Source organism: Dermacentor variabilis, chromosome 3 (genome assembly GCF_050947875.1).
Source record: "Dermacentor variabilis isolate Ectoservices chromosome 3, ASM5094787v1, whole genome shotgun sequence".
Lineage (NCBI taxonomy): Eukaryota > Metazoa > Arthropoda > Arachnida > Ixodida > Ixodidae > Dermacentor > Dermacentor variabilis.
In genome coordinates, this window is record NC_134570.1 from 76,447,625 (window position 1) to 76,471,341 (window position 23,717).

The window sequence follows — 23,717 nt, forward strand, 5'->3', positions numbered from 1 at the left end:
AATATACCCTTCATTACCAAAGATAAAGCTGCTCAAGTTCTAATTTTCGTCAGTGAGGAATGCTGTTTGGGCTTTGGAGTATTAAAGCGGAACCTGATTATCTATTTCACTTTCTGTCCATCGCCGAGCCCGTGCATAGGAAAAAAAAAAGCTTTAATAACTTTCTCCACATTTCGACATGCATTTTGAGCGCCTCGGAAAGCAGAGACGACGTTTACTGGGGCCAAATACCTGCTGTGTTAATATCACCTAATGTAAACGAACCAAGTGCACACAATACGTGAATTACGACTATGTTCTTTTTTTTAACATCAAAGGCATCCGCTGCGATGCTTGTGACGAGCGTGGAATTTGTGGCCCACGTTGGAAGTGTCTGTTGTGCTATGACTTCGACCTGTGTGGCGCCTGCTACATGGGAGGCAGGCACAACCAAGAGCACGCCTTCCTGCGCCTCAACATGCCCGGTGGTACCGCGTGAGTGGATACAGTTCTAGAGCTATAAGTATTTTTGGTTCACGCGTCGAGTATATGCGCGAACAGGGGCAAAGCTCATTGTGTGAATCTTTCTTTTATTCCCCTATGATTCAATTTGTGCGAGGGCACAAAGTGTATATGTGCTTAACGGCTCGAAGTGTGGTGAATCAGAAGAAACGAACACAATGAACGAAAGAAATTTTTACCGTATGCTTCGACTTGTGTAAGGCCGGCATCCCTGTGCTATATATGCAAGCAAACAATGCTGCTTTTGTGTAAGGATATACAGCGTGTCCCAGCTAACTTTAGCAAGAGTTTAAAAATATGTGAATGCCACGTAGCTGGATAGAACCAAGGTAATGTTGTTTGGTGTCGCTTAGAGATGCTGAAATTATTTCTTTAATTCCACATAATCAGATAATTAGTCTTGAATAGTTAATCAACTTCTCAAATATAGTAAGAATTGAAGTGTCAATGAGAAAATTGTAGAGCGACATGAAAAACTCTCGCTACAGCTTTCTGTTGCTAAATACGTGCTGCATAAAAGTTTTTCCGAGCGTAAAATTAGCCCGCAAATGCACGCAAAATTGCCGCTCGACTGCACTTTACTCGAGGCACTTTGCGTGTATTCGCGGGCTTCTTTCACGCTCGGAAAAATGCTTTTACTCCCGAATCACCCCCAGCGATGAAACACCACAGTCGTTAACTCTGTCAATCTGGACGACACTCCTTTCCATGACCTTTCGTTTTTCAGATTACGCGCTATGCTTGTGAAATAGGTGCGCCTAAAATTGCCACAACCCAAACACGCAAGCTTAATGCGACGGTACTTATACCGTGTTTTATATCGATCCGCAGGTTTGTTTTAGAGTGGGCAAAAAGTATCACTCCGGTATAAACAAATGCGTCTTTTGTTTTCTAGGCGTGTTACTGATTCCCCGTAACCATGCATTGGAAGTACATTATCGCAGTTACTGCTTCTCATACGCTTAATGACAAGATGAATATTTCCTTTTTCTTTTTAAGAACACACACCGAATAGGAAGAGTAATAAACACTCAATCCCACTTGATTCAAGCTGCTGCTGTCCTTTCTTTGATTCGGGGATTTGCAGAGCTCTCCAAGTACACTGGTCCTATAAAAGTTAAATAAAAAGGAATAAATGCCTCAGAAAGGCTGGCCTACGTTTCGACAGGTGGTCCTATCTATGACAAAGGTGCCTTTGACAAAGTTAGAACCAAAACGTAGGCCAACCTTCCTGAGGCGCTTTATCCCTGTTTATTTAATTTTTATATCGCAGTGGGCTACTCCATCTTCTTAATTCAAGTACACTATGTTATTCTGTGACAATATGGTGTCATGGTGCCTTCTAAAGCAAATAAAGAAAATGAAGTGATGTCTGGGAGGGGGAGAGGGTTTCAATAACCCGAACAAATTGTATAGACCTCCGGACTATTTTTGACGACCCCAGCGCACGAATATTTTTTGCCTTTCGTCCACCTAAACCAAACTTTCGAGGCCGAAAGTTGAAGTCGCGGCCTTGTTCTAAGTAGCAGAGTGTCATTGCTGAGCAAGAAACCAACCTTCGGGTCTAACGGAACAAAAGCTGCTCGCTTTCTAAGCAAGGTTTATCAACGTTTCCAGAACGAGGGTACCTCCTAGGAAGACAACGGCCAGGACACAACTGAGTTATCTTGCACCTGGAGGTAAGCTCCTGAACAGAAGTAAAGTAGGGAACCTCGTTACGACAAGATCTCGATTCCTTTGCCAAAATCATGCCAAAAGCCGGAGGAGCAATGCTTCGTAAACGAAAGGGAAATATTAGGTTAATTCGGGGTGGTATTCTCGGACCATCAATCACATTTGGGTATACTTTCGCGGGATTTCGCTTCACTAGCAATGGACGCGTCGGCCACGCCGGCGTCTATACATTCGACAGCGTTCCCTGAATCCTGCTAAGACAGCCTCCTTAACACTGCGCCAAGAATGTGGTTGCTATTAAACGCCGGTGCTTCTGGCCCTAGTTGAACAAAGTCTCGTGAAAGTTTCCCGGAACGTGATCGTTTGAGAATAAGATACGGTCCCTGCCTTGCTAAATAGCACTTCTTGAACACCGAAAATGTTGGTCTTACGACGTGTGGAAGCACGATAGGCAGAGATTGGTTTGGGGTACTCGGACGAGAACAAAGTTTTTGAAACAGATTACCTTAGCTTAAAAGAATTGTTGATTTGCATGCGAAGTATACCATGTTTATTTACGGAAGAACAGCTCCATTATTTCGAAAACACCGAGAATGTGCGCACGGATAGAAGAAACCACGGTGACGAAGGTAACTTGTGCAGAAGCTGTCTGCGACACGACAAAAGCCAAGAACAAGGAACAGTTATCCGAAGCACATATTTGAGTACCAATCCGCAAACTTGTAGAATAAAAGCAGTGGATCTATAGCCCTAAACATTGCTTTAAATCTTCCCGTCAAGCCTTCACTATTCCAGGCTTGACGGGAAGTTTGAGGTGTGACTCTATATTACCGCTGTTAATTCGATTTCTTTCTTGAATGACAAGGCCCTCAACTCAATATTGGCCGACGCAAGTAGTCTGACAAATATTTCAGTAGTCTTGATGCTAAAAAGCATCACTTAAATGGTCGATATCCATAACCAATTCTTGTATAGTTATGACGACTGGCCTGATGTGACTTAAATATTCATGGTACAGGTCCATAATTTTTTTCTGAAATGTTTCATCCAAAGCACCATGTTTTAAGGAAAAGTATCCAAATTTGGATGACATAAGAACACTCAGCGCGACTGAAGGGATTGTAATTTTGATACACTAATAATCACCATTTCCTTTGCAGGCGTCAGATTCGACAATATTTGTTGTGACTCCTGTGGTCATGGCAGTATTTTAGGAGCACGCTGGAAATGCGACGTGTGCGCCAACTACGATCTGTGTGCCGCTTGCTACCTGTCCGATGTACACAACCTTGATCACGCCTTTGTGCGCTTCGACAGGCCCGGCGGTAGAGGGTAAGCGCATGAGTTCTGTCGGTGAATTTCTTCTTGCTTTCACATATATCCACCAAATTTCGCAGTTTCTACTTGAAATTGATGCGTCGCTTTCTGCTTGCCCAACGCCATGAAAACATCCGTTTCTTATCCCCTGTTTTCTTTCAGGAATTTTGCATAGAATAACGGGACTTGCTCGTCGCCTCTCATATAATAGAGTTCTCCAGTAGAGCCTCGCTCTACAAGAATACTCATTTAAAGTCGAGCCCATTAAGGGATCTCACAATGTGGGTCCCAATTTCTTAAGTCGTTCACAATGTAGATCAGTATGAAAAGTTTTTAGAGTGCGATGTATGAGTGTAAGTTTTTTCTGCAACTAGCGTTTCTTGTGGACTACTATTGTTAGTGCCACTCATTTTCTACAATGCTTTTCCTTTTTTTTGAAAGGGGGGACGCGGTTTCAGTGGGAGACTTTGTGATGCACGTTTATGGTGGATCCACACGACGGACGAAATCCGTCTTTTTCGCGACGGACTGCGCATCACGTGACTACGCGTCATGGATTTGTGCCGTCCGCGCGTCGTCCGCGACCCCCACGGACGGAAAATGCCGAGCTATTTTTCGCATCCGGATTTTGGGGATCGAATGCTGCGGATTTAGCCTAGCATGCTCTACAGTCTGGCAACAAGCGCGACTTTATTATCTTTCTGAAACAGCTTCATCGCTGCTAACACCATTCGTGTCCAATTCGGACAAAACAACAGCCATTGCAGCCAACCGTCGTTTCCTTTCGATCTCCATTTTCATTCAAAGTGAAAAACACCTATGACAAAGTGTTTGTTACACCGATGGCGCCATCTAGAGTGAGTAGAAACAAGCAATCATGTTAACTTACGGCCACTGAGATCCGCCCGGGCCGCCGCAACATCTTCGAGGCCATGTTCAGCCAATACAGCCACTCGTTAAGCCTACACGCCGAGAATCTGAGTATCTCTTTCGGAAACGGTGCCCACTCATGACGAATACATTGCTGTCGAAGCTTCCGGACACAAATTTAAACCAAATACAAGCCTCAGTTTGAAAGTTACGGGCCACAAAGTGGACGACGAGTACTTGACAGGTTCGAGGCGGACGGCAGTCGCTTCGGGCGGCGCCGCCATCTTTATTTTTCCGGCGCGGTCGTCTGCTCAGTCCGTCCGTCGTGTGGATGCGCTTCGCAGCCGGACGGGCGGCGGAATAAGCGTCCGCGGCACAGATTTGCGCGGAGCCGTCCGTCGTGTGGATGCACCATTATGGTGGATCCACACGACGGACGAAATCCGTCTTTTTCGCGACGGACTGCGCATCACGTGACTACGCGTCATGGATTTGTGCCGTCCGCGCGTCGTCCGCGACCCCCACGGACGGAAAATGCCGAGCTATTTTTCGCATCCGGATTTTGGGGATCGAATGCTGCGGATTTAGCCTAGCATGCTCTACAGTCTGGCAACAAGCGCGACTTTATTATCTTTCTGAAACAGCTTCATCGCTGCTAACACCATTCGTGTCCAATTCGGACAAAACAACAGCCATTGCAGCCAACCGTCGTTTCCTTTCGATCTCCATTTTCATTCAAAGTGAAAAACACCTATGACAAAGTGTTTGTTACACCGATGGCGCCATCTAGAGTGAGTAGAAACAAGCAATCATGTTAACTTACGGCCACTGAGATCCGCCCGGGCCGCCGCAACATCTTCGAGGCCATGTTCAGCCAATACAGCCACTCGTTAAGCCTACACGCCGAGAATCTGAGTATCTCTTTCGGAAACGGTGCCCACTCATGACGAATACATTGCTGTCGAAGCTTCCGGACACAAATTTAAACCAAATACAAGCCTCAGTTTGAAAGTTACGGGCCACAAAGTGGACGACGAGTACTTGACAGGTTCGAGGCGGACGGCAGTCGCTTCGGGCGGCGCCGCCATCTTTATTTTTCCGGCGCGGTCGTCTGCTCAGTCCGTCCGTCGTGTGGATGCGCTTCGCAGCCGGACGGGCGGCGGAATAAGCGTCCGCGGCACAGATTTGCGCGGAGCCGTCCGTCGTGTGGATGCACCATTAGTGTGCGCTTAGATAATATGATTTTTGTGAGATCGGAAAAACAAGTACCAGTGATCATAATCATCATCGGTGGACGGGCGACGGAAAGCGAAAAAGTGAAGTTGGCGCGTGGTGAGAAAGAACTCGGCCAAGACAAGGCGAGACGTTCCGTAATTGGAACAAGACCGGCAAGGGTAGCAGAGCTGCCAAGACGCAGTGACGGATACCGAGGTTTGCTGCTGTTGGGCTGTGGGCCCGAAGATCAAGGATCTCGACTGGATCGACGTGGGCTGCCCTCGCTGCTATGATCGATTCTTGAGTGTGAGTGCCCAGGATGATGCTGTCAGTTTTCGGGCATGAGCTCAAGGAATTCGACCGGAACAACATGTCCTGCCTTCGCTGTCGTGACTGATCAAGGAGTTCCCGTTTCAGGGTTCTGATCCTGGAGTACGCCTGATGCTCACCCGTAGGTCTGACCCGCGGACGTCCCCAGGGGCCTCAGTCGGAGGCCTTGCGCCTGAATAGGCCTGCCCCGCGCACGCTTCTGAGAGGTGAAAGCCTGGCGTCTGACCACAAGGCTCGACTTGTTCTGAGGCGGCATAACACGTCTTTGCAATTAATGCTTGACCTCAGTTGCTCCCAAATCACTATCTAGGAATCCTTCGTAACAGATATGCAAACTTGGCTTAAACACACACAAAAATATTTTAGTGCTGTTCCTGCATGACGTCACGCTTTCTGCTCTTCTGATGGCACATTCGCCGGGTTATGCTTGTGCAGGTCTTCCTTCTCCGCGTCAGATGACACACGCATGTTTAAATTTTCAATACTACTAGAGAACGGTGTATCTTGAAATTCAAAAATTATTGCTTGACGTGCACAATTGAAACTTTCAATGTATGGACGTAATGAACGTAGTTGTAGCCCCATCAAAATTTGTTCTCAGTCGACCAGCCGAGATTGCCATCACACGAAACGCTGTAATGGCATGATCTTGCGCCATCAATACCTGTCTTTACTTTTCGGCATACGAACTGTCACCGCTACCATTTTTACAAGCTTGTGCAACGTGTACTTACCGGCGTCGCAGAACTTTTTGCTTGAGGCTTTGCGAACTCGGCTTGATCAGCCGAGTGTCTTGAGAAGAAGACTGCATAAATGTAGAGGCATTGTGGCATGAACTCGACAATATGCTTATTGTACAAGGTCAGTGCAATATTGGCCACCTTATTTCGCGTACGCCTGCGCTTTGCCAGTCAATGGAGTCGGGCGACATTAAACTCAAAGGGCGAGCAAATGTCATTCACAGTTGCGCTGTAACGATCGCGACTACGAAAGAGAGAAATTAAATTTCTCTTCAGCTCCGTTTATGTTTACTTTATAAAGTTTACATATCGCGATGACCTCCTGACAGAAAAATTTCAGTTGAAGCAGCGAAATTTCTTTCACCTGCACCTTGGTAATTTAATTCTTGGGTGTTTATCCTCCAAAACACGTGAGGGGTTACGAGCGCTGGAATCACTTTGATCACCTTGGATTGCTTAGCGGGCGCCCATATCATGGTATACTGTGCCTTTGCTTCCTGCCTCCACCAGTATATGTGGGCTAGGCCTGAAATCGAACTCGCAACCTCGTGATCAGCAGTAGGACGGCACTGCCACTAAGCCAACACGACGGGTCTTCTACTCACTTCGTATATGGAATCCTAGCTTTAGTTCAATGTGGTTTTGGAACTCCTGACCCCACCAATAGCTGTAAAGAATATATGTGAAGCATCACATTCGTCTGTGGCCGTTCTGGCGAGTAAGTTATGCGTCGTCAAGCAGACTAGGGTTGCACTTTTCTCCCAGGTAACCCAGAACTTCACCTTGAGGTAAACCAGATGCTACCGGGCTTAGTTTGTCGAGATACATCTATGCAGGTGACACTACAGGTACAAAGATTGGCACTATGTTTAACTCGGGAGAGCACGTGAGCTAAATGTTGACTAGCGGTAATTTTTATTGCAAAGAATTATTGGCGAACTTCAGCCACTTCGAGTGTGTCTGTCTATCTATCTAGTACCCTACGCGGGAGGGACTCGCAGTGCCTACCAACTTGAGCTGCTGGGTATTAGCTCATATTCGCGTTGCCGCCGTGGTCGCGGCATCGTCGCCATTCGAGCTCCGTGTTCCAGCTCTCTATTCTGATTCTCGCGCACTACCTGCGCCGAGCCAGACGGTGCGAGTAAGAAGATCCGGGTATGTCGGCTGCGGAACACCGGTTTGTGGTTTCGTCCGCACGAACAGCGATTCAGAAGCAACTTTCCCACCCCGTGCATGCCAACCCACTGCTGACGCTCGCCGAGAAGCTCTCGGAAAACCGCAGCTTCTTAGGCAAATGCGTGAACTTGCACATTGTGTTCCTCAGAGGTTTACTTGAGCAGCTCGAGGATGGCGTACTACTGGGGCACTACTTGTCGCAGAGGAAGGAGAATGTGTTCGCTGTGACCGAGCAGCTAGGCAACCACGTTCTTTCTGACCCTCGGCATGTCCGAACTCAACAATGACGCCTGCTAGAAGTCTTCGGGAGAGTCAAAGGATCCGTCAAGGCGCGCCACCGCAGGGTTGACGCCATAGCCAGACACCTGCAAAATCCTTCGCATAACTTCGTTCCCCATAGTACCGGGTATCTGCATAATTTTATGCATGACAAATTAAGCACAATTGTATGACTGATTAATAACATGTAGTGGTTATGGTACATGGCAAGAACGAGTACTCAAAAGGCTATGGATCAGTCAAACCGCAAAATGCATCAAAACAATGCTCTAAAGTCAACAAGGCACTGCGTTTTTATTAACCGCACGTTTGAAATTTAGAAATCCCTTTATAATCGTGGTTGTAAGTCTCTAGTGCGCAAGACACAACGACAAATGTGATTTAAACTAAGCGGTCAACTAGGTTCATTTCGTTTTGTTACAGTCTTTGGACGACTCAATTTTAGCGTTGCCACCAGGAACAACTTGCGTTTCCCTTTCTTGATGCAATGTTGCAAATAACTAAAAAATGTATTTGTGATTCCAGGATTAGAGTGCGTCCGAGGAAACAGTCAACTGACTCGGGGTCGAAGGCCATTCTGCATGAAGGTAAGGCGAACATAAAATTTGGAGGACGCTTAAGCTTCGCCTTTAAGAGTGAAGCACAACAACAACCACAGATCCCTGACTGCCTCGTATGCTTCCCAGCAACTGCAGCTTATGTAACCGTAATATTTACCGGAAAATGCTGGCGGCGAATGCCATGCACGAAGGTCACTGGGCAAGCTTTCTGGTAGAAACGCGGCCCCTTGCATGGGCCGCGGATGCGCTGGGCGAGCGCCATCTGGATGGTGATGTTGCAAGGAACCGAGTCCCCCGCACCGCTCAGTGAATGGTAGAAATGCTGGAAAGGGGGTTTGTGTTTGAGTTTCCACATAACAGAATTATGTTTTCTGGTATATTCAAAGTACAATCCGACGCTGTCTTCTCTGTAGGTTGTGTTTAGGTTGTACTTTATATTTTTCTGACGCTTCTCACTATGAGGAATTCTATTATTTCAGTAACGCCTCTGTGCCAGGTGGAGGGCCTGCGTGATTCCGGTTCGGAATTATTTTTAGCCAAACTATGTCCGACGCCGACACCGGATTTTTGGCGACACGGGGCCCTTAACGCTCTCGGGTTAAAATGAAGTAATTAACTGCAGAAAACGGTACTGTTTCTCTGCTTTATTGCGATTGCAATTATATGGACACATCACGCGAATTTTCGCCGCCGTCGCCGTGATGTTCTGTATAAACTTCAAGTGCGATAGCATCGCGGTCGCGTGCAGTGTGCTTTAGTTGCGAGTGAAAGTTTACGTGGGTGAGCCGAGGAGTATGGTGGCTTGGAGCGGCGGTGCCTTCTCGTGCTCGCAAGGGAGGAAGGAGGAGGGTGCGCGCCGTCTTTTCGCGCACGCAAGGGGGGAGGGGAGGGTGGGCAGGGGGCAAGTTAGTGATCGTTCCTCTTCCGCTCAAGCTGCGGCGGCTGAGCACGGTCGTGCGCGTCCTATGTTGGAGGCAATCTGCGCTGAGGTCGAAGGCTGGCGGCCGGATATAGCCGACGGCAACGTGCGCACTGTGTTCTCGCGAGCCTAGTTCGCGTTGAAGTGAGAGGCAGCACGAAGGGGAATTCGCTCGCCGCTGCTGCCGCTCGTCATAACGCAGGCATTCTGACAGCGAGTGTCCGCGGTCATGGATTGAGATATGTTCCTGTTTGCCCGTGTGCGCGTGACAACGTGCTTGTTAATTTAGTTAGTAAGCGAAGGTTTACAGCAGTTTTTGCAGCTGATAAAACAACTTTGCTTTGTATAGCTGTCTAATAATTTGCCATAGCAATCAGTGCTTCGCTTGTCGGGCAAAACTGACTTTTTTTTTTAAATTCCAGTCGTATACTTAAAAACATGAAAAGAATGTGTGAGACTGCTAGGACGGCGCGCTAATTAGCGACCAGAGTGTCTTGCAGTACTGTGGGACATATATTTGTGTATAAAATATATCTGCACTCTGCATGGGATGTTAAAATGATACTCCGGCTAGACGAAGCTCTACGCAGTGTGCGTCACGTATTTGGCGCACGATTACAAATGTGCCATTTATGTGACATTTTTCATTCTTAAACTTTATCTACACATGTGCGGGACATATCTAGAGGCACAATATAGGAATACGATCGCACAATTATTGAAATTTCCAGACTTGGCATTCCTTTTTAATATTAATGATAGCTTACGTACTCTAAGGCAGTTGAAGCAATTCACGCCGATAGCACCATGAAAAGCAACCATGCTCATAGCCAAGATTTGCCGCCAATAATATTCAGTGTTTTGCAGTAACGTATTCGCCGCAGTAACTGGAACGTGCCACTATCTTGTGTTGAAAGGAATCTACTGCAACGCTTGTGGCGAGCTCGGAATCCTCGGCAAGCGCTGGAAGTGCCAGTTGTGCATCGACTTTGACCTCTGTACCACCTGCTACATGGAGGGCAAGCACGACCAAAAACATCCATTCCTACGTATTGACAAGGCCGGCGGCATGGCGTGAGTATCGAGTTTGAAGACAAGGCCTTCTTTGCTGGCTTCATACAGGTTTGGCGTTCCTGGTACCTGGCTGTCAATGTATGTAACCTCTTAACAAACTCGTGTCGTAGCGAGTCGCAAAATCTATCAAAAGGTACACGTTTCAGCCGAACAAGAAGCGAAAGTTAGTCGCAGAGTACGTAAAGTTGACGGTACCGGCGCAATTGGCTCAAATAGAGTCGGAATTTAACCACTTTGCACCATAGACTTCACTGTCCCCGGGATCGATCCACCTGGATTCTTGGTTAAAAAAAAAAAGGAATTTCGTGCCCGAACTCCACGCGAAATAAGACAACGTCGACGTGCATGGGCGTAAAAATAAAGGAATGAAAATAATCGACGTGATCAAAAGAGAGAGGGTCAGGAAAGCAAAGTATAGGGAAAATAATGGGGAAATATCGTGCAATTATACCACACTGCATAATTTTAATGCACCCAATTTCAGTTCACACACACACACACACACGTGTATATATATATATATATATATATATATATATATATATATATATATATATATATATATATATATATATATATATATATATATATATGTATGTATCACGTCCGTCAACCTTGCCTTTTTTGCAGGGGCTTTGGTTGACACGCCCTCTCTTTTTCTGCGCTAAGTGGTCGTTAGATACATACAGATAATACAAATTTTCAAGAGTACCTGCACCTGGTCACTGCGTCCAAGTGAACCCCAGTGTTGACTGGTAACTTAAAACAACATGAAGCAACCAATTCTGAATTCAGCTAACTGGAGGCAGGGTTTATTTCTTGGTTGCCACTTTATGCACCATATTTGTATGTTGCCGCGCATACAGAGTAAGTCTATCGATATCTATCTGAACACATCCATAACGTCAACAAACTGAAACCCTGAATTATATTATTTCTGGCTCCAAAGAAGGCTGCTGCTGTCTAAACATGAGATACCTCCAAGCCGGAATTCAAAAATGTGAGCTGCTCTTTTCATCCTGTCCGAATTGAAAAGGGGCGATTTTTTGAACCGCTCTTTTCATCCTATCTGAATTGAAAAGGAGCGAGTTCTTGTCCTTGAGTAGGTCAACCATAGTTAACCTTTAGAAATTTTGAGGCTTAGACACCTTTGGGGATTCTTAAGTCCTTTACTGCACAAAACAACTTGACGATGATGATTGTACGACAACGACAGCGTAATTTTAAAGAGTACAGCAGCGGCACCAGGACGACAACGGCACGACGGCACCGACAAAGTTTACGAACGATGGCGCAACGATGACGTCAGTGGCAGCGATATTAATTTATTTATATAACAGCGACGAGACTGTAATGATCGCCCCGACGTTATTTGCTGTGAAACCTCGAATGAAAATACGGCATGATGCACGGAACATTTCTTCTCACCAGTGTAATACGAGTCTACGAGTCTTACCAGTGTTTTACGAGTCTCGTAAAATTTTTCTGTGTCAAGTATTAAGAAAGCCATGCCTTGTGACGGAAATTGTAGCAACTAGCATTCATTATTTGTACCTTCGTTTTATTGAATCACGAATCTCGCAGCGTGCTTACTCTAATTCGCCGTGGCTTATCGTCTTGATCAGCAGTAAATAAATAAAATGCCAAAAGAACTTCGGATACACACTTGAAACTGGTTTCTACAGTTCATCTTTCCTATTTCATAATCGTTGTTTTATATCATCATGTCACTGCTTTCACCTGAGGAAACAAAATCGTTGCTCGCTAATTCTGCCTGTTCGTTACTGCGCATCAATTCGCGTAGTTTGTGCAAAAACCATGACAGTATTGCTGCCTTCTGTGAATTGCTCTGTCATTCCTTTTCATTTCTGTGTGTTACGGAAACGTGGTTAGGCTCTTGTGATGGCATTCTGTATTCGTACAGAATATTGTTACCGTGATTCTGGTCGCTACGGCGGCCCGGCCATGTTTATATCGTTTGACATTAAGCAAAAGCGTAGGTTTGACTTGTCCTTAAACGTTTTGAACTGTGAATCCGTGTGGATTGAGGCTAACTTTTCCCTTTCCTGCAATCTGAATAATTTGATCATTGCATGAATTTAACGTTCCCCATCTTCATATATCCCGGATTTTCTACGTAATCTTAGCGCAGTACTTAATATAATCTCTGCTGAAAACAAGAAAGTTGTACTCGTTGGTAACATCAATATTAATTTAGTGGACACACATAGCAAGAGTACAATTTCATATAGTGATTACTTTCTTGGTTTTGGGCTTGAGTCACTAATTTGATCACCCTGCGTGATTTTCACCCAATGAAACTGGTACTCTTCTTGACCACTCTTTAAGCAACATCACACCCCTGTCATGGGCAGGAGTCATTGATGTGCTTGTCACTGATCATCTTCCCGTACTTCTAACTTTCGCCGCAAAACATCCTCGTTCTAACACGTGAGAAAAGACGAGGAATGCGGGAGATGGAAATTCAAGACGATGCGCAAAACGTGAACAAGGTGAATGCAGGAGCCAACGTTTCCACAAGTGGACTTGTCTTTCCTCGCCACAGTATATATAGGTGGGGTTCTTCTAAAGGGGAGGGGGTGTGAGGCGGGAGAACGCGGAAACGAGGGAAAATGTGTTAGCGTGTCGAATTGAGAGTAAAGGAACGCTGTGTACAAGGGCAAAGCCAGCTCCCCCCCCCCCTAGTCTGTCAACACACGCGCGTTAGCTGGCGTGTCAAGGGCGTGTGACACTCCGGCTGACAAAAAAAAAAAAAAGAAAGGGAAGGGGAAAAGAAAAGGGGGGGGGGATACGCCAAGAAATCAAACGAAGTGTTGTTGCCTATAGCTTGAGGTTTAGCATAGCGAATAGATCCTAAAGCTCCCTTTGAAATGTCACAGGGAGCTTTTGTTTTGTCTTCAGTTAGTAAAATTATTGAAAAATTATTTCTGAAACGTATTAACAAATGCTTTCAGAAATTTAGGTTCATGCAAGTTCTTAAACCAAATTAGCTTTACTATCATTAACCGATTTCTTAATGTCTTCCATCGACAATGACGATGTCGTAGATTCTGCATTTCGTGATTTTACTAAAGCCTTTGACACCGTTAGTCATATTTTATTTACTGAACTAGAATCATTGAGTATAACTGGTCCACCTTTCACATTTTTTAAAAGTTACTTACATGATCGCGAACAATCAGTCTGCACAAGCGGCGTTCATTCAAATGTTAAAGGGACCCTAAAGCGAAACAACAAATCTGTTTAGACTAACAAAGCATTGTTTGAGAACACTGCAGGCACTCATTTCAATATAATAGTTTGATTGTTAGCTGAGAAAATGAAGGTCGAAGTATGAGTATTTGAATGTCGCGCCGAAACCCCGACGCCGGTACGTCAGTGTGACGTCAGGGATTCCAAAGTATGTTTTCGCATTTTGGCCGCGTTGGCTGAGTAAAGGTTCCCGAAACTTGCGATATTTAATATTCGGTTCATTTGGAACACAGTGCAGTCACTATGTACCGCTACATAATTAAGTAGACCCTATAAGATGCAATCAAAATCAATGACGTCACAGCGACCAGGTGCGGGAACTTCAAGGAGGCGTCGCCACCCGTCTTTCGTTCTCGCGCTTTTTCTGGCTTACCAATCGTCTTATCGTAGTAAGATCGGTGTTTTTAGTGTCCTAGAGAAGTAATTTACTGATGCAGAAGCAATAATTTTTCTTTTTAATGTCCCTTTATGGTCATTAATCAAGGTGTACTACAGGGCTCAATACTTGGGGCTTTAGTGTTTTGCATCTACATTAATGATTTACCTGATTGCATCAATCTTCCTAAAGTTGTCCTTTACGCTAATGATCCCACCATTTCCATGCCACATAAATTGTTAAAAACTCTAATCACTAAGCTGAACCACGAATTGACCAAAGTTATTCAATGGTGTTGTTTAAACAACCTAATTTTGAACCCACCTAAAGCTCAGTCCATGACTTTTAAAACATCTAAAAGAACTCTCCTTTATCTACCGCAAGTATCCATAGACCATCATTTAATCACAGCGGTTAATTATGTAACTTTCCTTGGCACAAAATTAGACCCTAACTTGAGATGTAATAATGATATTGCTTATGTTAAACAAAAAACTGCTTTTGGTATAAGAGCACTCATTAAATTTCGTCTATTTTTTTTTTTTTTTTTGTGCGCGCCTTATTGACTTTACACTTTGCCTTCATACGCAGTCTCATCACATATGGTATTACTTCGTGCGGAAATACATATAACTCTCACCTTTCGTCCATACAGCACATTCAGAACCAGGCCATTTGCATTATTAGCAACAGTTCATTTTACTCTAATGATTCTTCACTCATTCAGGCTAACTTAATTCTTCCTATAGCTGGTTTGTTTAAATTTCATTTACGTGTCACTCTATATAAATTACTTAACAAACAACACGCGTTTCAATTAATAGGCTCTAGGTTACTCACAAATACCAATAGCACTAGGTTTGCCCATAATCACAACTTTCTATTACCTAAATGCAACACGAACTATGGCAAAATGACGTCCTCCTTCTCGGCGATTAAATTGAGGAATAACTTACGCCATGCCCTTAAATCGTCAATATCTTAGCACGAATTAAAATATGAACTTGAAAATTTCATATTGTTTAACTAGTTGTCCTGGTTAACTTGTATATAAAGTGTGTACTTCATTTGTTAAATAAGTTTATGCAATTTAGATTAATAATGTGCGAATTTTTTTTATTTTCCATGTATGATTCATTTCATAAGAATCGAATGTATTCCTTTCAACTACTTAGTTCGCTTCTTATTTACTTGTATATTGCATAATTTTACACTACTGTATCAATTAATCATCTTGTACCAATCTTGTTGTTAGCCAAGGGTCCCGCTGCAGTCGTTTGACTTTGGGACCCTCGCGTGTTTACTACTAAAACAACCAACTATGTATCTTGAATGAACAACAAAATGAAACGGAAACTGAAACTAGGCCATTTCAATGAGCCAAATTATTGTCCAAGCTATAATAGGTTATTTGATGTATCCAGGGTTAGGGTGCCTCCAAGAAATACAAATGGCAGGCCACAAGTGAGCAGCCCTGCGACCGAAGGTAAGTGTTTTGCGACAGCATTAATGCAAATAGCCGAAGTACTGCAGCACTTCATTGCCGTTACCTTAATTACCTCTAAAACCACAGTAGCTAAAGCTGGTCGGAATTCCGAGTCAAGGAAAACTGAAAAAAAAAGCTAGTGCGTTGACAAATTGGCGTTTCGACGCTTTTTATCGGCGACTGATTAGTTTCTATTAAAGAGCATGTGTGTCTTTGCTGCATAGTATATGAGTCCAACATTGGACCATTACAGAATAGCCTACGCGAGCCAAACGTAAGTGTCTTACATTCGTGAAAAAATAGCGCTCTCCTCACTGCGAATGCTCTGCACGTTTTTTGTTTCTCTGCGGTATACGTGCGTTTAGCTTTTGTCGTGTTTAACTTATGCAGAGAGAACCAGCGTTCTCAAAAATAGGGGCAACCGTGGCTTCCACTTCAGCGTGACTTGTCGTCATGGCTGTGCTGACGCTCTCATTGATCGCCAGTAAATGCTTAATCAAGCTTCCACTTACTCCCAACTTGCATAAGTCGCAATTTATGAGCAACCATAACTACACACATAATAAATAATAAATACAAGACACATGTAATATTTTTTGTATTTTTACCAATAAATAACTTCTGAAATTCTGAAACCAGACAGCCCAGTTTCTGATGGTGTGAGCGCTTTTGGCACCCCTCATTGTTTTCAGCTATACATAATCATCATCACCCCCGATATTATTCTTCGCGGCTGCTCTCTGTGACCTCGCTCAATAAAAAATGTTCAGTCTGCTTCCGTCCTTACAAAAAGTGGTGGAAGTGCGGGGCATCGAACGCCGTACTTTCCATGATGATGACTGTGTATACAGATGAAGACTGTGAGGCATGGCAAAAGCACTCACAATATCATTCGGTGGTTCTGGCACCGCAGCCTTGACAAGACGTGTCGGTATGAAAGCTGCATGTTTAGGACAATGAATTGTCTTGTCTTCAACACTTTTTCACACAAGGTATCGGAGGGCGCGAAACCCGGTTGCGTTTTATTGTCGCGTTTGTGTTCGCGTCCGTTAAAATAAATGTCTTGAAGACAAGCACACCGTAACCTTATGCTAGTGTTGAACGTACTAAGGGCCCGTACGCTAGCTAATTTTTACATTTCTACTAATGACCGCATAATATGCTGCAGGCTGGCATGAGCTGCCTAAGGTTTTTTTATATAGATATGGGGGGGGGGGGGGGTCGTTATTCCCAATATGCGTCAGCAACTTTTTCTCTATAGTGACAGTTTTATTCATAAAATTTCATTCCTTCTGCTCATGTTATCATTCGTTTGCTCGGACTTTATTCGTTATGCTCAGGTAATCTGCGGTAACCAGGTTCACCGAACATCGTTTTTACAAACAATATCCTGAGAATTGTAGGGTTACATGACGCTGCTAATGCCAATAAAAAAACAAATGCCTTGTTCAGTGACCTTGCAGAATCACAGCTCAATTTTCATGAAGCGAAGCTGTTTGTCTTTTCGAGCATTTGCATTAAGAATTTTCAATACCTGTAATGAAAGCGCACGCTTCAAGAAATCGTCCATTTATCACTCACGACAAGGTCCCAATTTTCTGCAGATATAAACTCGGTGTCACATTTCGTTCTCCCCAAGCACAGTAGAAACATGCTTAAAATGCATTTATAACGCTTTCGCGAAATGCAGTACGTAATATATTGAAAGAACGTAATTGACCCATGTACTTAATTTTTTTCTACACATTATACATAACGTGTCCCCTATCACTGTCAAATATTAAATTGTTGCTGCTGCTCAATTTTTGCGGGACTGAAAAACATGGTGTAATTATAACGGTCATATAAGGCTTTGACGATCGATCTCATGACGATCGATCATGTTAAGGCGGTCGCAGTGAATTACTTTATTTACGCCGAAATTCATCTTATAGGGGCTCTCAAACACTTTTTATCGAAGTCGAAAAATGCCTTTGACGTTAAAAGAAATTATTTCATAAATACCTTGCAGCAAAACGTAATTCGATGCATTCAGCAGAAGCGGAGTTACCGGCTATCAAATATCGACTTTCATCACCCTCGCGATGCTGCAGCTTCTTCTTCAGTGCCTTGCATGGCGAAAGCTATGGCGGAGCTGGGCATGCCGTCAATGTGAGCGTGAGCAGACGATAGTCGGTTTCTTCCGGAAGTACGTAATTCTCATCAAAACCCAATAACGCATATTTTGGCTCACTTCCGCCTGTTTAGCAAACTGCATAAGCAAACATACGCAGTAGCAGTAGGAAGAAACACACTGGCCCAAACAACCTTCTTGACTTAGTCGGATATCGACCAATAACAGCCGTTTATGGGAATCTTGCATATGACGACGTATGCAAGACGCTGGCAGCTTCGAAATGGGTGGGGAAAATACTTTGTCTGAAAACTGTGTTTGAGAAAAAAAGGTGACCTCGTGCCCCGCTTGTGAGCGCCACGCGACTCGCACGATTGCGAAATTTGGCTGATATGGGCACTCGCCCAAATCGTCACGTACCATGGTCACTCGCTGAAAACACCTGCATTTTTATCGCATGGGCACCCGCGGTATCGCTAAGTTTGCCTGTGGGACTGGGGTATAACATAACTGCGATGGGCAGCTGTGCAGTTTCGTTATGCGTCTTTGCTCCTTGCAGCTGTCAGCTTTGACGGAATCATATGCGACGGCTGTGGACAGAGAGCGTTTTGCAGGGGCGCGCTGGAAATGTGACGTGTGCCCCAACTACGACCTGTGTACAGCTTGCTACTTCTCCAACAAGCACAGCTTCGGCCATGTATTTGTGCGCTTTGATAGGCCTCATGCTGAAGGGTGAGCTCCGCTTTTTTGCTGTTCACTGTATATACGTGAAAGCAATCGTGATTCAACCTGAGTATTCTCACGGTCACTTTTGCGCTATAAATAGTTTTGTTCATCCCTTGCGTCCTGGTGCATGTGAAACGAACAGCCTGAAAGTCTGGTTGTGCTGTGAAAAAAAGAATATTAACATTTGTGGAAAGCAAAAGGTGTTCGTTTTAATGGAACTGGAATGCCACAGTGCTTCTGTGTTCATCAAATTAACCAGTGACAAGATATAAATGCTGCATTTCGGGCGTCGGTGCAAGTTCTCGGCTTCCCAAAATAATCGTGAAGCCTACATCGCCCAAGCAATCTATCGCTTAATATTTTTTAATTAATTCCTCAGGCTAATCATTTTAGAGTTAAAGCAGGTGTATTAGGTCACTGTTTCTTTTTCCTTTATGGAAATTTTAATCTTGTTGAAAGCTGCAGCATTGAAGGCCGGTGTTTAAGAACTGCTTGGGCGTCATTTCAGAATCAGGGTTTTCCCGAAACGAGAATCGGCCGATTGCATCTCTCACCCAGGTAAGGCGCAAATGTATTCTCAATTCCTGAGCGGTTTCTCATAGTTCAAGTAGCTTTGTGTTCGACCATGTTACGCGTGATTTGACAACGAATGAGTCGAGAGAAACGCCTGTCAACGTTAGGCGTCTCGCGCATCGTGTTTACACACCCCGTCTATCTTCTTTATTTCAACGCGATCTGGGCACAGAAACCTAGACAGCTATACAGGCCAGACTAAGATTCAAGGTGGAGATAGTATTCAAGCGAAATTTATCTATACTTTCCTATGAGACTGTGTTGCAGTGCTCCACCACACAGTCTCATGGAAAACGAACTAGCCCAAACCATCACCCTTCTAACCGTCCTGTCTTTCAGTTACAAAAATGTGGTCAGTATTACCGAAGGCACAGTAATCTATTATAAAAAAGAACTAATTTGACGACGGTGTTACCTTATGTGAGCTGTAACCAGTGCTCGAACAGTAATTAAGTGTTGCCTCTAGAACAGCCCGCACTATGGTGCGAACACAACAGATGCGAATTCAACAGGTGGGAACACAACAGTGTTAGAGCCGAATAGGAATGAGCGGCAGGGTGATTGCTACTCTCTGACACATTTACATTTGTTTGTTTGTTTGTTTTTTGTACAGAACGGTTGGTTTAAGTTGAAGCTAGCCATGTGGGAGAGGGAGATCAGCCTCGGCGATCCTGACGCGATGCAACGAACTCGTGTGCAACAGCACCGGTTGAAGAACAGCATTTTAGGGGCCCCTCATCTGTCCACATACTAAATTTTCGTTATATGCTGGAAGTTGTTACGTGCCCTCTAGGGAGCTTTCTGCCGCAAGAATTTTTCAGATTCGTTCATCGGTAGCAGAGATCGGAATATCTGAAGTGCCGCGAACTCGTGATTTCAGAAGGCGAGCTTCACCACCAAGATAAACACTCTCTCTACTTGCCCCCGCCTAGCCTCCGCAAGCGAAAGTCCTTCCTTGCGTTCTCCGATAATGGTGTTCAAGGATCACGTGACGCATCCGTCGCTGGCCCTGCCTTCTTTTATTGTATTTTTTTTTCTTGCCTTTTGCCTTGCAGCGCACATCCGGTAGTAGCGCGCGATGCTGTTGCATTTGTCTAACTTCGCGCAGCGCAAGCTTTTGCGCGCTGTGTACGAAAACATCTGACTAACGGTATAAGTGAGTGCCACATGAGCACTGAGGAAGACGCAAGCGGATCAAAGAGCACGATGGCGTGCTGGAACAAGGTAGAAAACGGCATATAATTTCGTTTTCTGTGCGCGTGACGACACGACGTGAGAACAAGCGGACGAAGCTGACGTACGTCCCTCTTGCCACGACAGCGAGCAAAACAATGACTCGCAGACATTCGGTTTTTATTATTTCTCTATACTTTAGATCGTCTAGAGAAGCAGCAGATCAAACAAATAACTTGTGTAGCCTTGAATAATCCTCGAAATCACGTGCCCCGCTGAGTGACGTTTCAACAATGCCGATTACGTAGGCGCACTTATGTGTCTGACCCACGGTAGTCTGACCTCGATGCTCCTGCTGGGACCGCGGCTCACTTGAGAAGAAGGGCGCGCGGCATTTCGTTTGAAATTTGAGCTGTTTCTGTGGCGTGCAGCGGTGCAATACTTTGCAGGCGTGATCGTCAGCTCGCATTGCCTACACTGCGCTTGTCTGTTTACAATAGCCAAACCTGGCGAGGGGCCTGATACGATTGCGTATGGCTCAGTGAATGTGAGCCATGTTGGCCCGCGAAGCGCAGCCAGCGAAGAATCAGGCCAAGCACGCCTCGTCTCCACGAACTGACATGTGTTTTTATTGTTGCGAACGCGACTACTGCGGCCACTTATCTCTTTCCCGCTAGGCATGGTGCAGCAGCAACACAAAAAAGGTAGCGCTGCTTTGGGCGCTGTATTTCAGCAACTTTAACATTGTATCACTCCTCCCTTCTTAAGATATATGCTACGTGGAGTACTTGATCACTGGTTATCGAGTTCTTGTGCTACGCCGTAACTTTGGAGTGCAAGGTGCAGCCATGACAGGGGTGTCCACGGCGCAGCTACTTCCGGATATACTTCCAGGCAAATGTTCCTCATGTAGCACGTCGGGTGCAGCTGGGAGATGTATGGTTGGTTCTTTCTCATGAAGCACATCAGGGATAGCTGGAGGACGGATGGGCGGCTGCACCAGTTGATGAAAAGCTTCTGCGCCAGCAGAACGAAATGGCGCTGTCTGCGCACAGCACAAGTGGTCATTGTGTCGGCTCCATGTCGAACCATCTTGACAAAAACATGGGCCGGTGGATTGACATCCAAAACACTGACAAGTACCCATGGTGCACCTGTGCCGAAGTTTCTTGCATACACTTTATCTCCTGGTTGGAGTAATGGAGCCTGCCGTGACTCTCTGTCAGGACTGAACTTCTGTTTCAGTTGCTTTAAGACCACCGATGCTTGTAGGCAAGGCCGCAGGACATCCAAAGAAGTCTTGAACACTCTCCCCATTAGGAGCTCACATGGTGGCCGACCAGTTACTTCATGTGGCGTTGTCCGATAATGATATAAGAACCTGGAAATCTGTTATTTGAAGTTGCCAGAGCCAGACTTCTTAAGTTTGTTCTTTACGGTATGTACCACTCGTTCTGCTGCACCATTCGAGGCGGGGTGATACGGTGGTACAAGCATGCGGCGTATTCCGTTTCGCGTTAAGAACTCAAAGTACTGTGCACTGGTAAACGCAGGGCCATTGTCAGAAACTATCACGTCAGGGAGGCCGTGCTGAGCGAATGCAATACTCAAGGTAGAAATGGTAGCTTCTGCAGATGTGGATAACACAGGCAAAACTTCTATCCACTTCGAGAAAGCATCCACGATGACTAAGAACGTGTGTCCTAGAAATGGTCCCCCAAAATCAATCTGAAGCCGTGACCAGGGTCGGTGCGGAAACGGCCGTGGCATCTGTTGGACCGTCTGCGCAGCCTATTGTTGAGTCTGGCACGTAGCGCAGCTTTTCGCACTGTAGACAATGTCATTGTCTATGCCTGGCCACCAAACATGGCTCCTGGCAATCATTTTGCTTTTTTTCAGTACCAGGGTGACTGGCGTGAAGTACTCCAAGTACTTGGGCCTGCAGTGATTTTGGAAGCACGACTCTTGACCCCCATAGTAGGCAGCCTTCATGTAGATTGAGTTCTGAGCTTCTTGTGTTAAAAGGGTTCCACCTTGGCCCAGCTGGGAGGCTGTCCCCTTCAATACAGAATGCACAACGTGACCCAGAACTGGATCGTTCCTGGTGGCTCGTGCTGCCACAGCAGGTGAAAGAAGTCGTGGATAGGCCTCCTCCAACATGAAAATCTCAGCAGGGCAAGGCAGTGCGGTGCTGTTGTTAGGCAGTGGCAGTCTGCTAAGAGCATCAGCATCGCCAAGCTCTCTTCCAGGCTTATATACAAGTGCGTACTTGTACGCGGATACCTTGAGAGCCCACCTGACTATATATAATTTTGGTGATGCTTGCACAAGGCAGGCTTGTTGGCACCCAGCAGTCCGAGAAATGGCTTGTGGTCAGTGTATACTTCAAACGGTATGCCCCACAAGTACTGGTGGAACCGATCTACACCAAACACGAGTTTCAGGGCCTCCCTGTCAAGTTGACTGTAATTTCGTTCTGCTTTTGACAAGCTCCGCGAGGCAAAAGCAATGGGATGTTCTCGACCATCATCATCTTTGTGGGTCAGAACTGCACCTATGCCATAAGGTGATGCGTCACAGCTGATACACACAGGCCTGTCAGGGCGAAAATGTACGAGAAATGGAGCTGAGGTCACCAGGTGCTTGCAGGCTGTAAATGCATCCTGCTGATCCTGCCCCCACTCCCATTTCTTTCCATCACAAAGAAGAGAGTGCAGGGGAGAAAGAAGTGCAGAAAGATTAGGCGAAAACCGATAAAGACTGACAAGTCCGAAGAAACTCTGAAGTTCTTTGACGTCTTTTGGCACAGGGGCATGGAGAATGGCAGCCACCTTGTCGACGTTCGGGGAAAGGCCTTCCTTGCTCATGATGTGACCAAGATACTCCACTTGTGGCACGAAAAAATGACACTTTTTGAGTTTCACTTTGAGGCCAGATTCTTGAAACTTGCGAAGCACAGCACGGAGGTTGTTGAAATGCTCAGCATCATTAGCACCAGTGACAGGAATGTCGTCGAAATAGACGGCCACCTGTGATAGTCCTCTCAGCAAGTTCTCCAGCTAACGTTGAAATACAGCAGGAGCTGACGACACTCCAAAAGGCCAGCGGGTGTACTGAAACAACCCCATGTGTGTCGAAATTTTGACGTACTCTCTGGACGCCTCATTAAGAACTACTTGCTGATACGCGTCGCGCAAATCCAATTTGGTGAATTTCTCACCCCCTGCAAGGAGTCCACAGGTCCTCAATCCTTGCAATGGGATATCTGTCCACTGCCGCTACTGCGTTGATGGTGACACTAAAATCTCCACAGATTCTGATGCGCCCATTCTTTTTACCACA

General features: G+C 45.3%; 1 protein-coding gene across 5 annotated transcripts in view; it reads left to right on the forward strand.

Moving 5' to 3' along the window:
- The window catches only part of LOC142575893 (uncharacterized), a 59,779-nt gene that overhangs the window by 32,450 nt on the left and 3,612 nt on the right, over positions 1-23,717 (forward strand). For 3 of the 5 annotated variants that reach the window (XM_075685669.1, XM_075685670.1, XM_075685673.1), the window contains 8 exons: positions 318-474; positions 2,119-2,180; positions 3,336-3,507; positions 8,628-8,689; positions 10,499-10,655; positions 15,729-15,790; positions 18,463-18,635; positions 19,138-19,187. In XM_075685669.1, coding sequence (XP_075541784.1) covers positions 318-474; positions 2,119-2,180; positions 3,336-3,507; positions 8,628-8,689; positions 10,499-10,655; positions 15,729-15,790; positions 18,463-18,536 — 746 coding nt within the window. In that variant the 3' untranslated portion in view covers positions 18,537-18,635; positions 19,138-19,187. Of the gene's footprint in view, positions 1-317; positions 475-2,118; positions 2,181-3,335; positions 3,508-8,627; positions 8,690-10,498; positions 10,656-15,728; positions 15,791-18,462; positions 18,636-19,137; positions 19,188-23,717 lie in introns of those variants that run through there. The other 2 variants (XM_075685671.1, XM_075685672.1) reach the window with 2 other exon arrangements.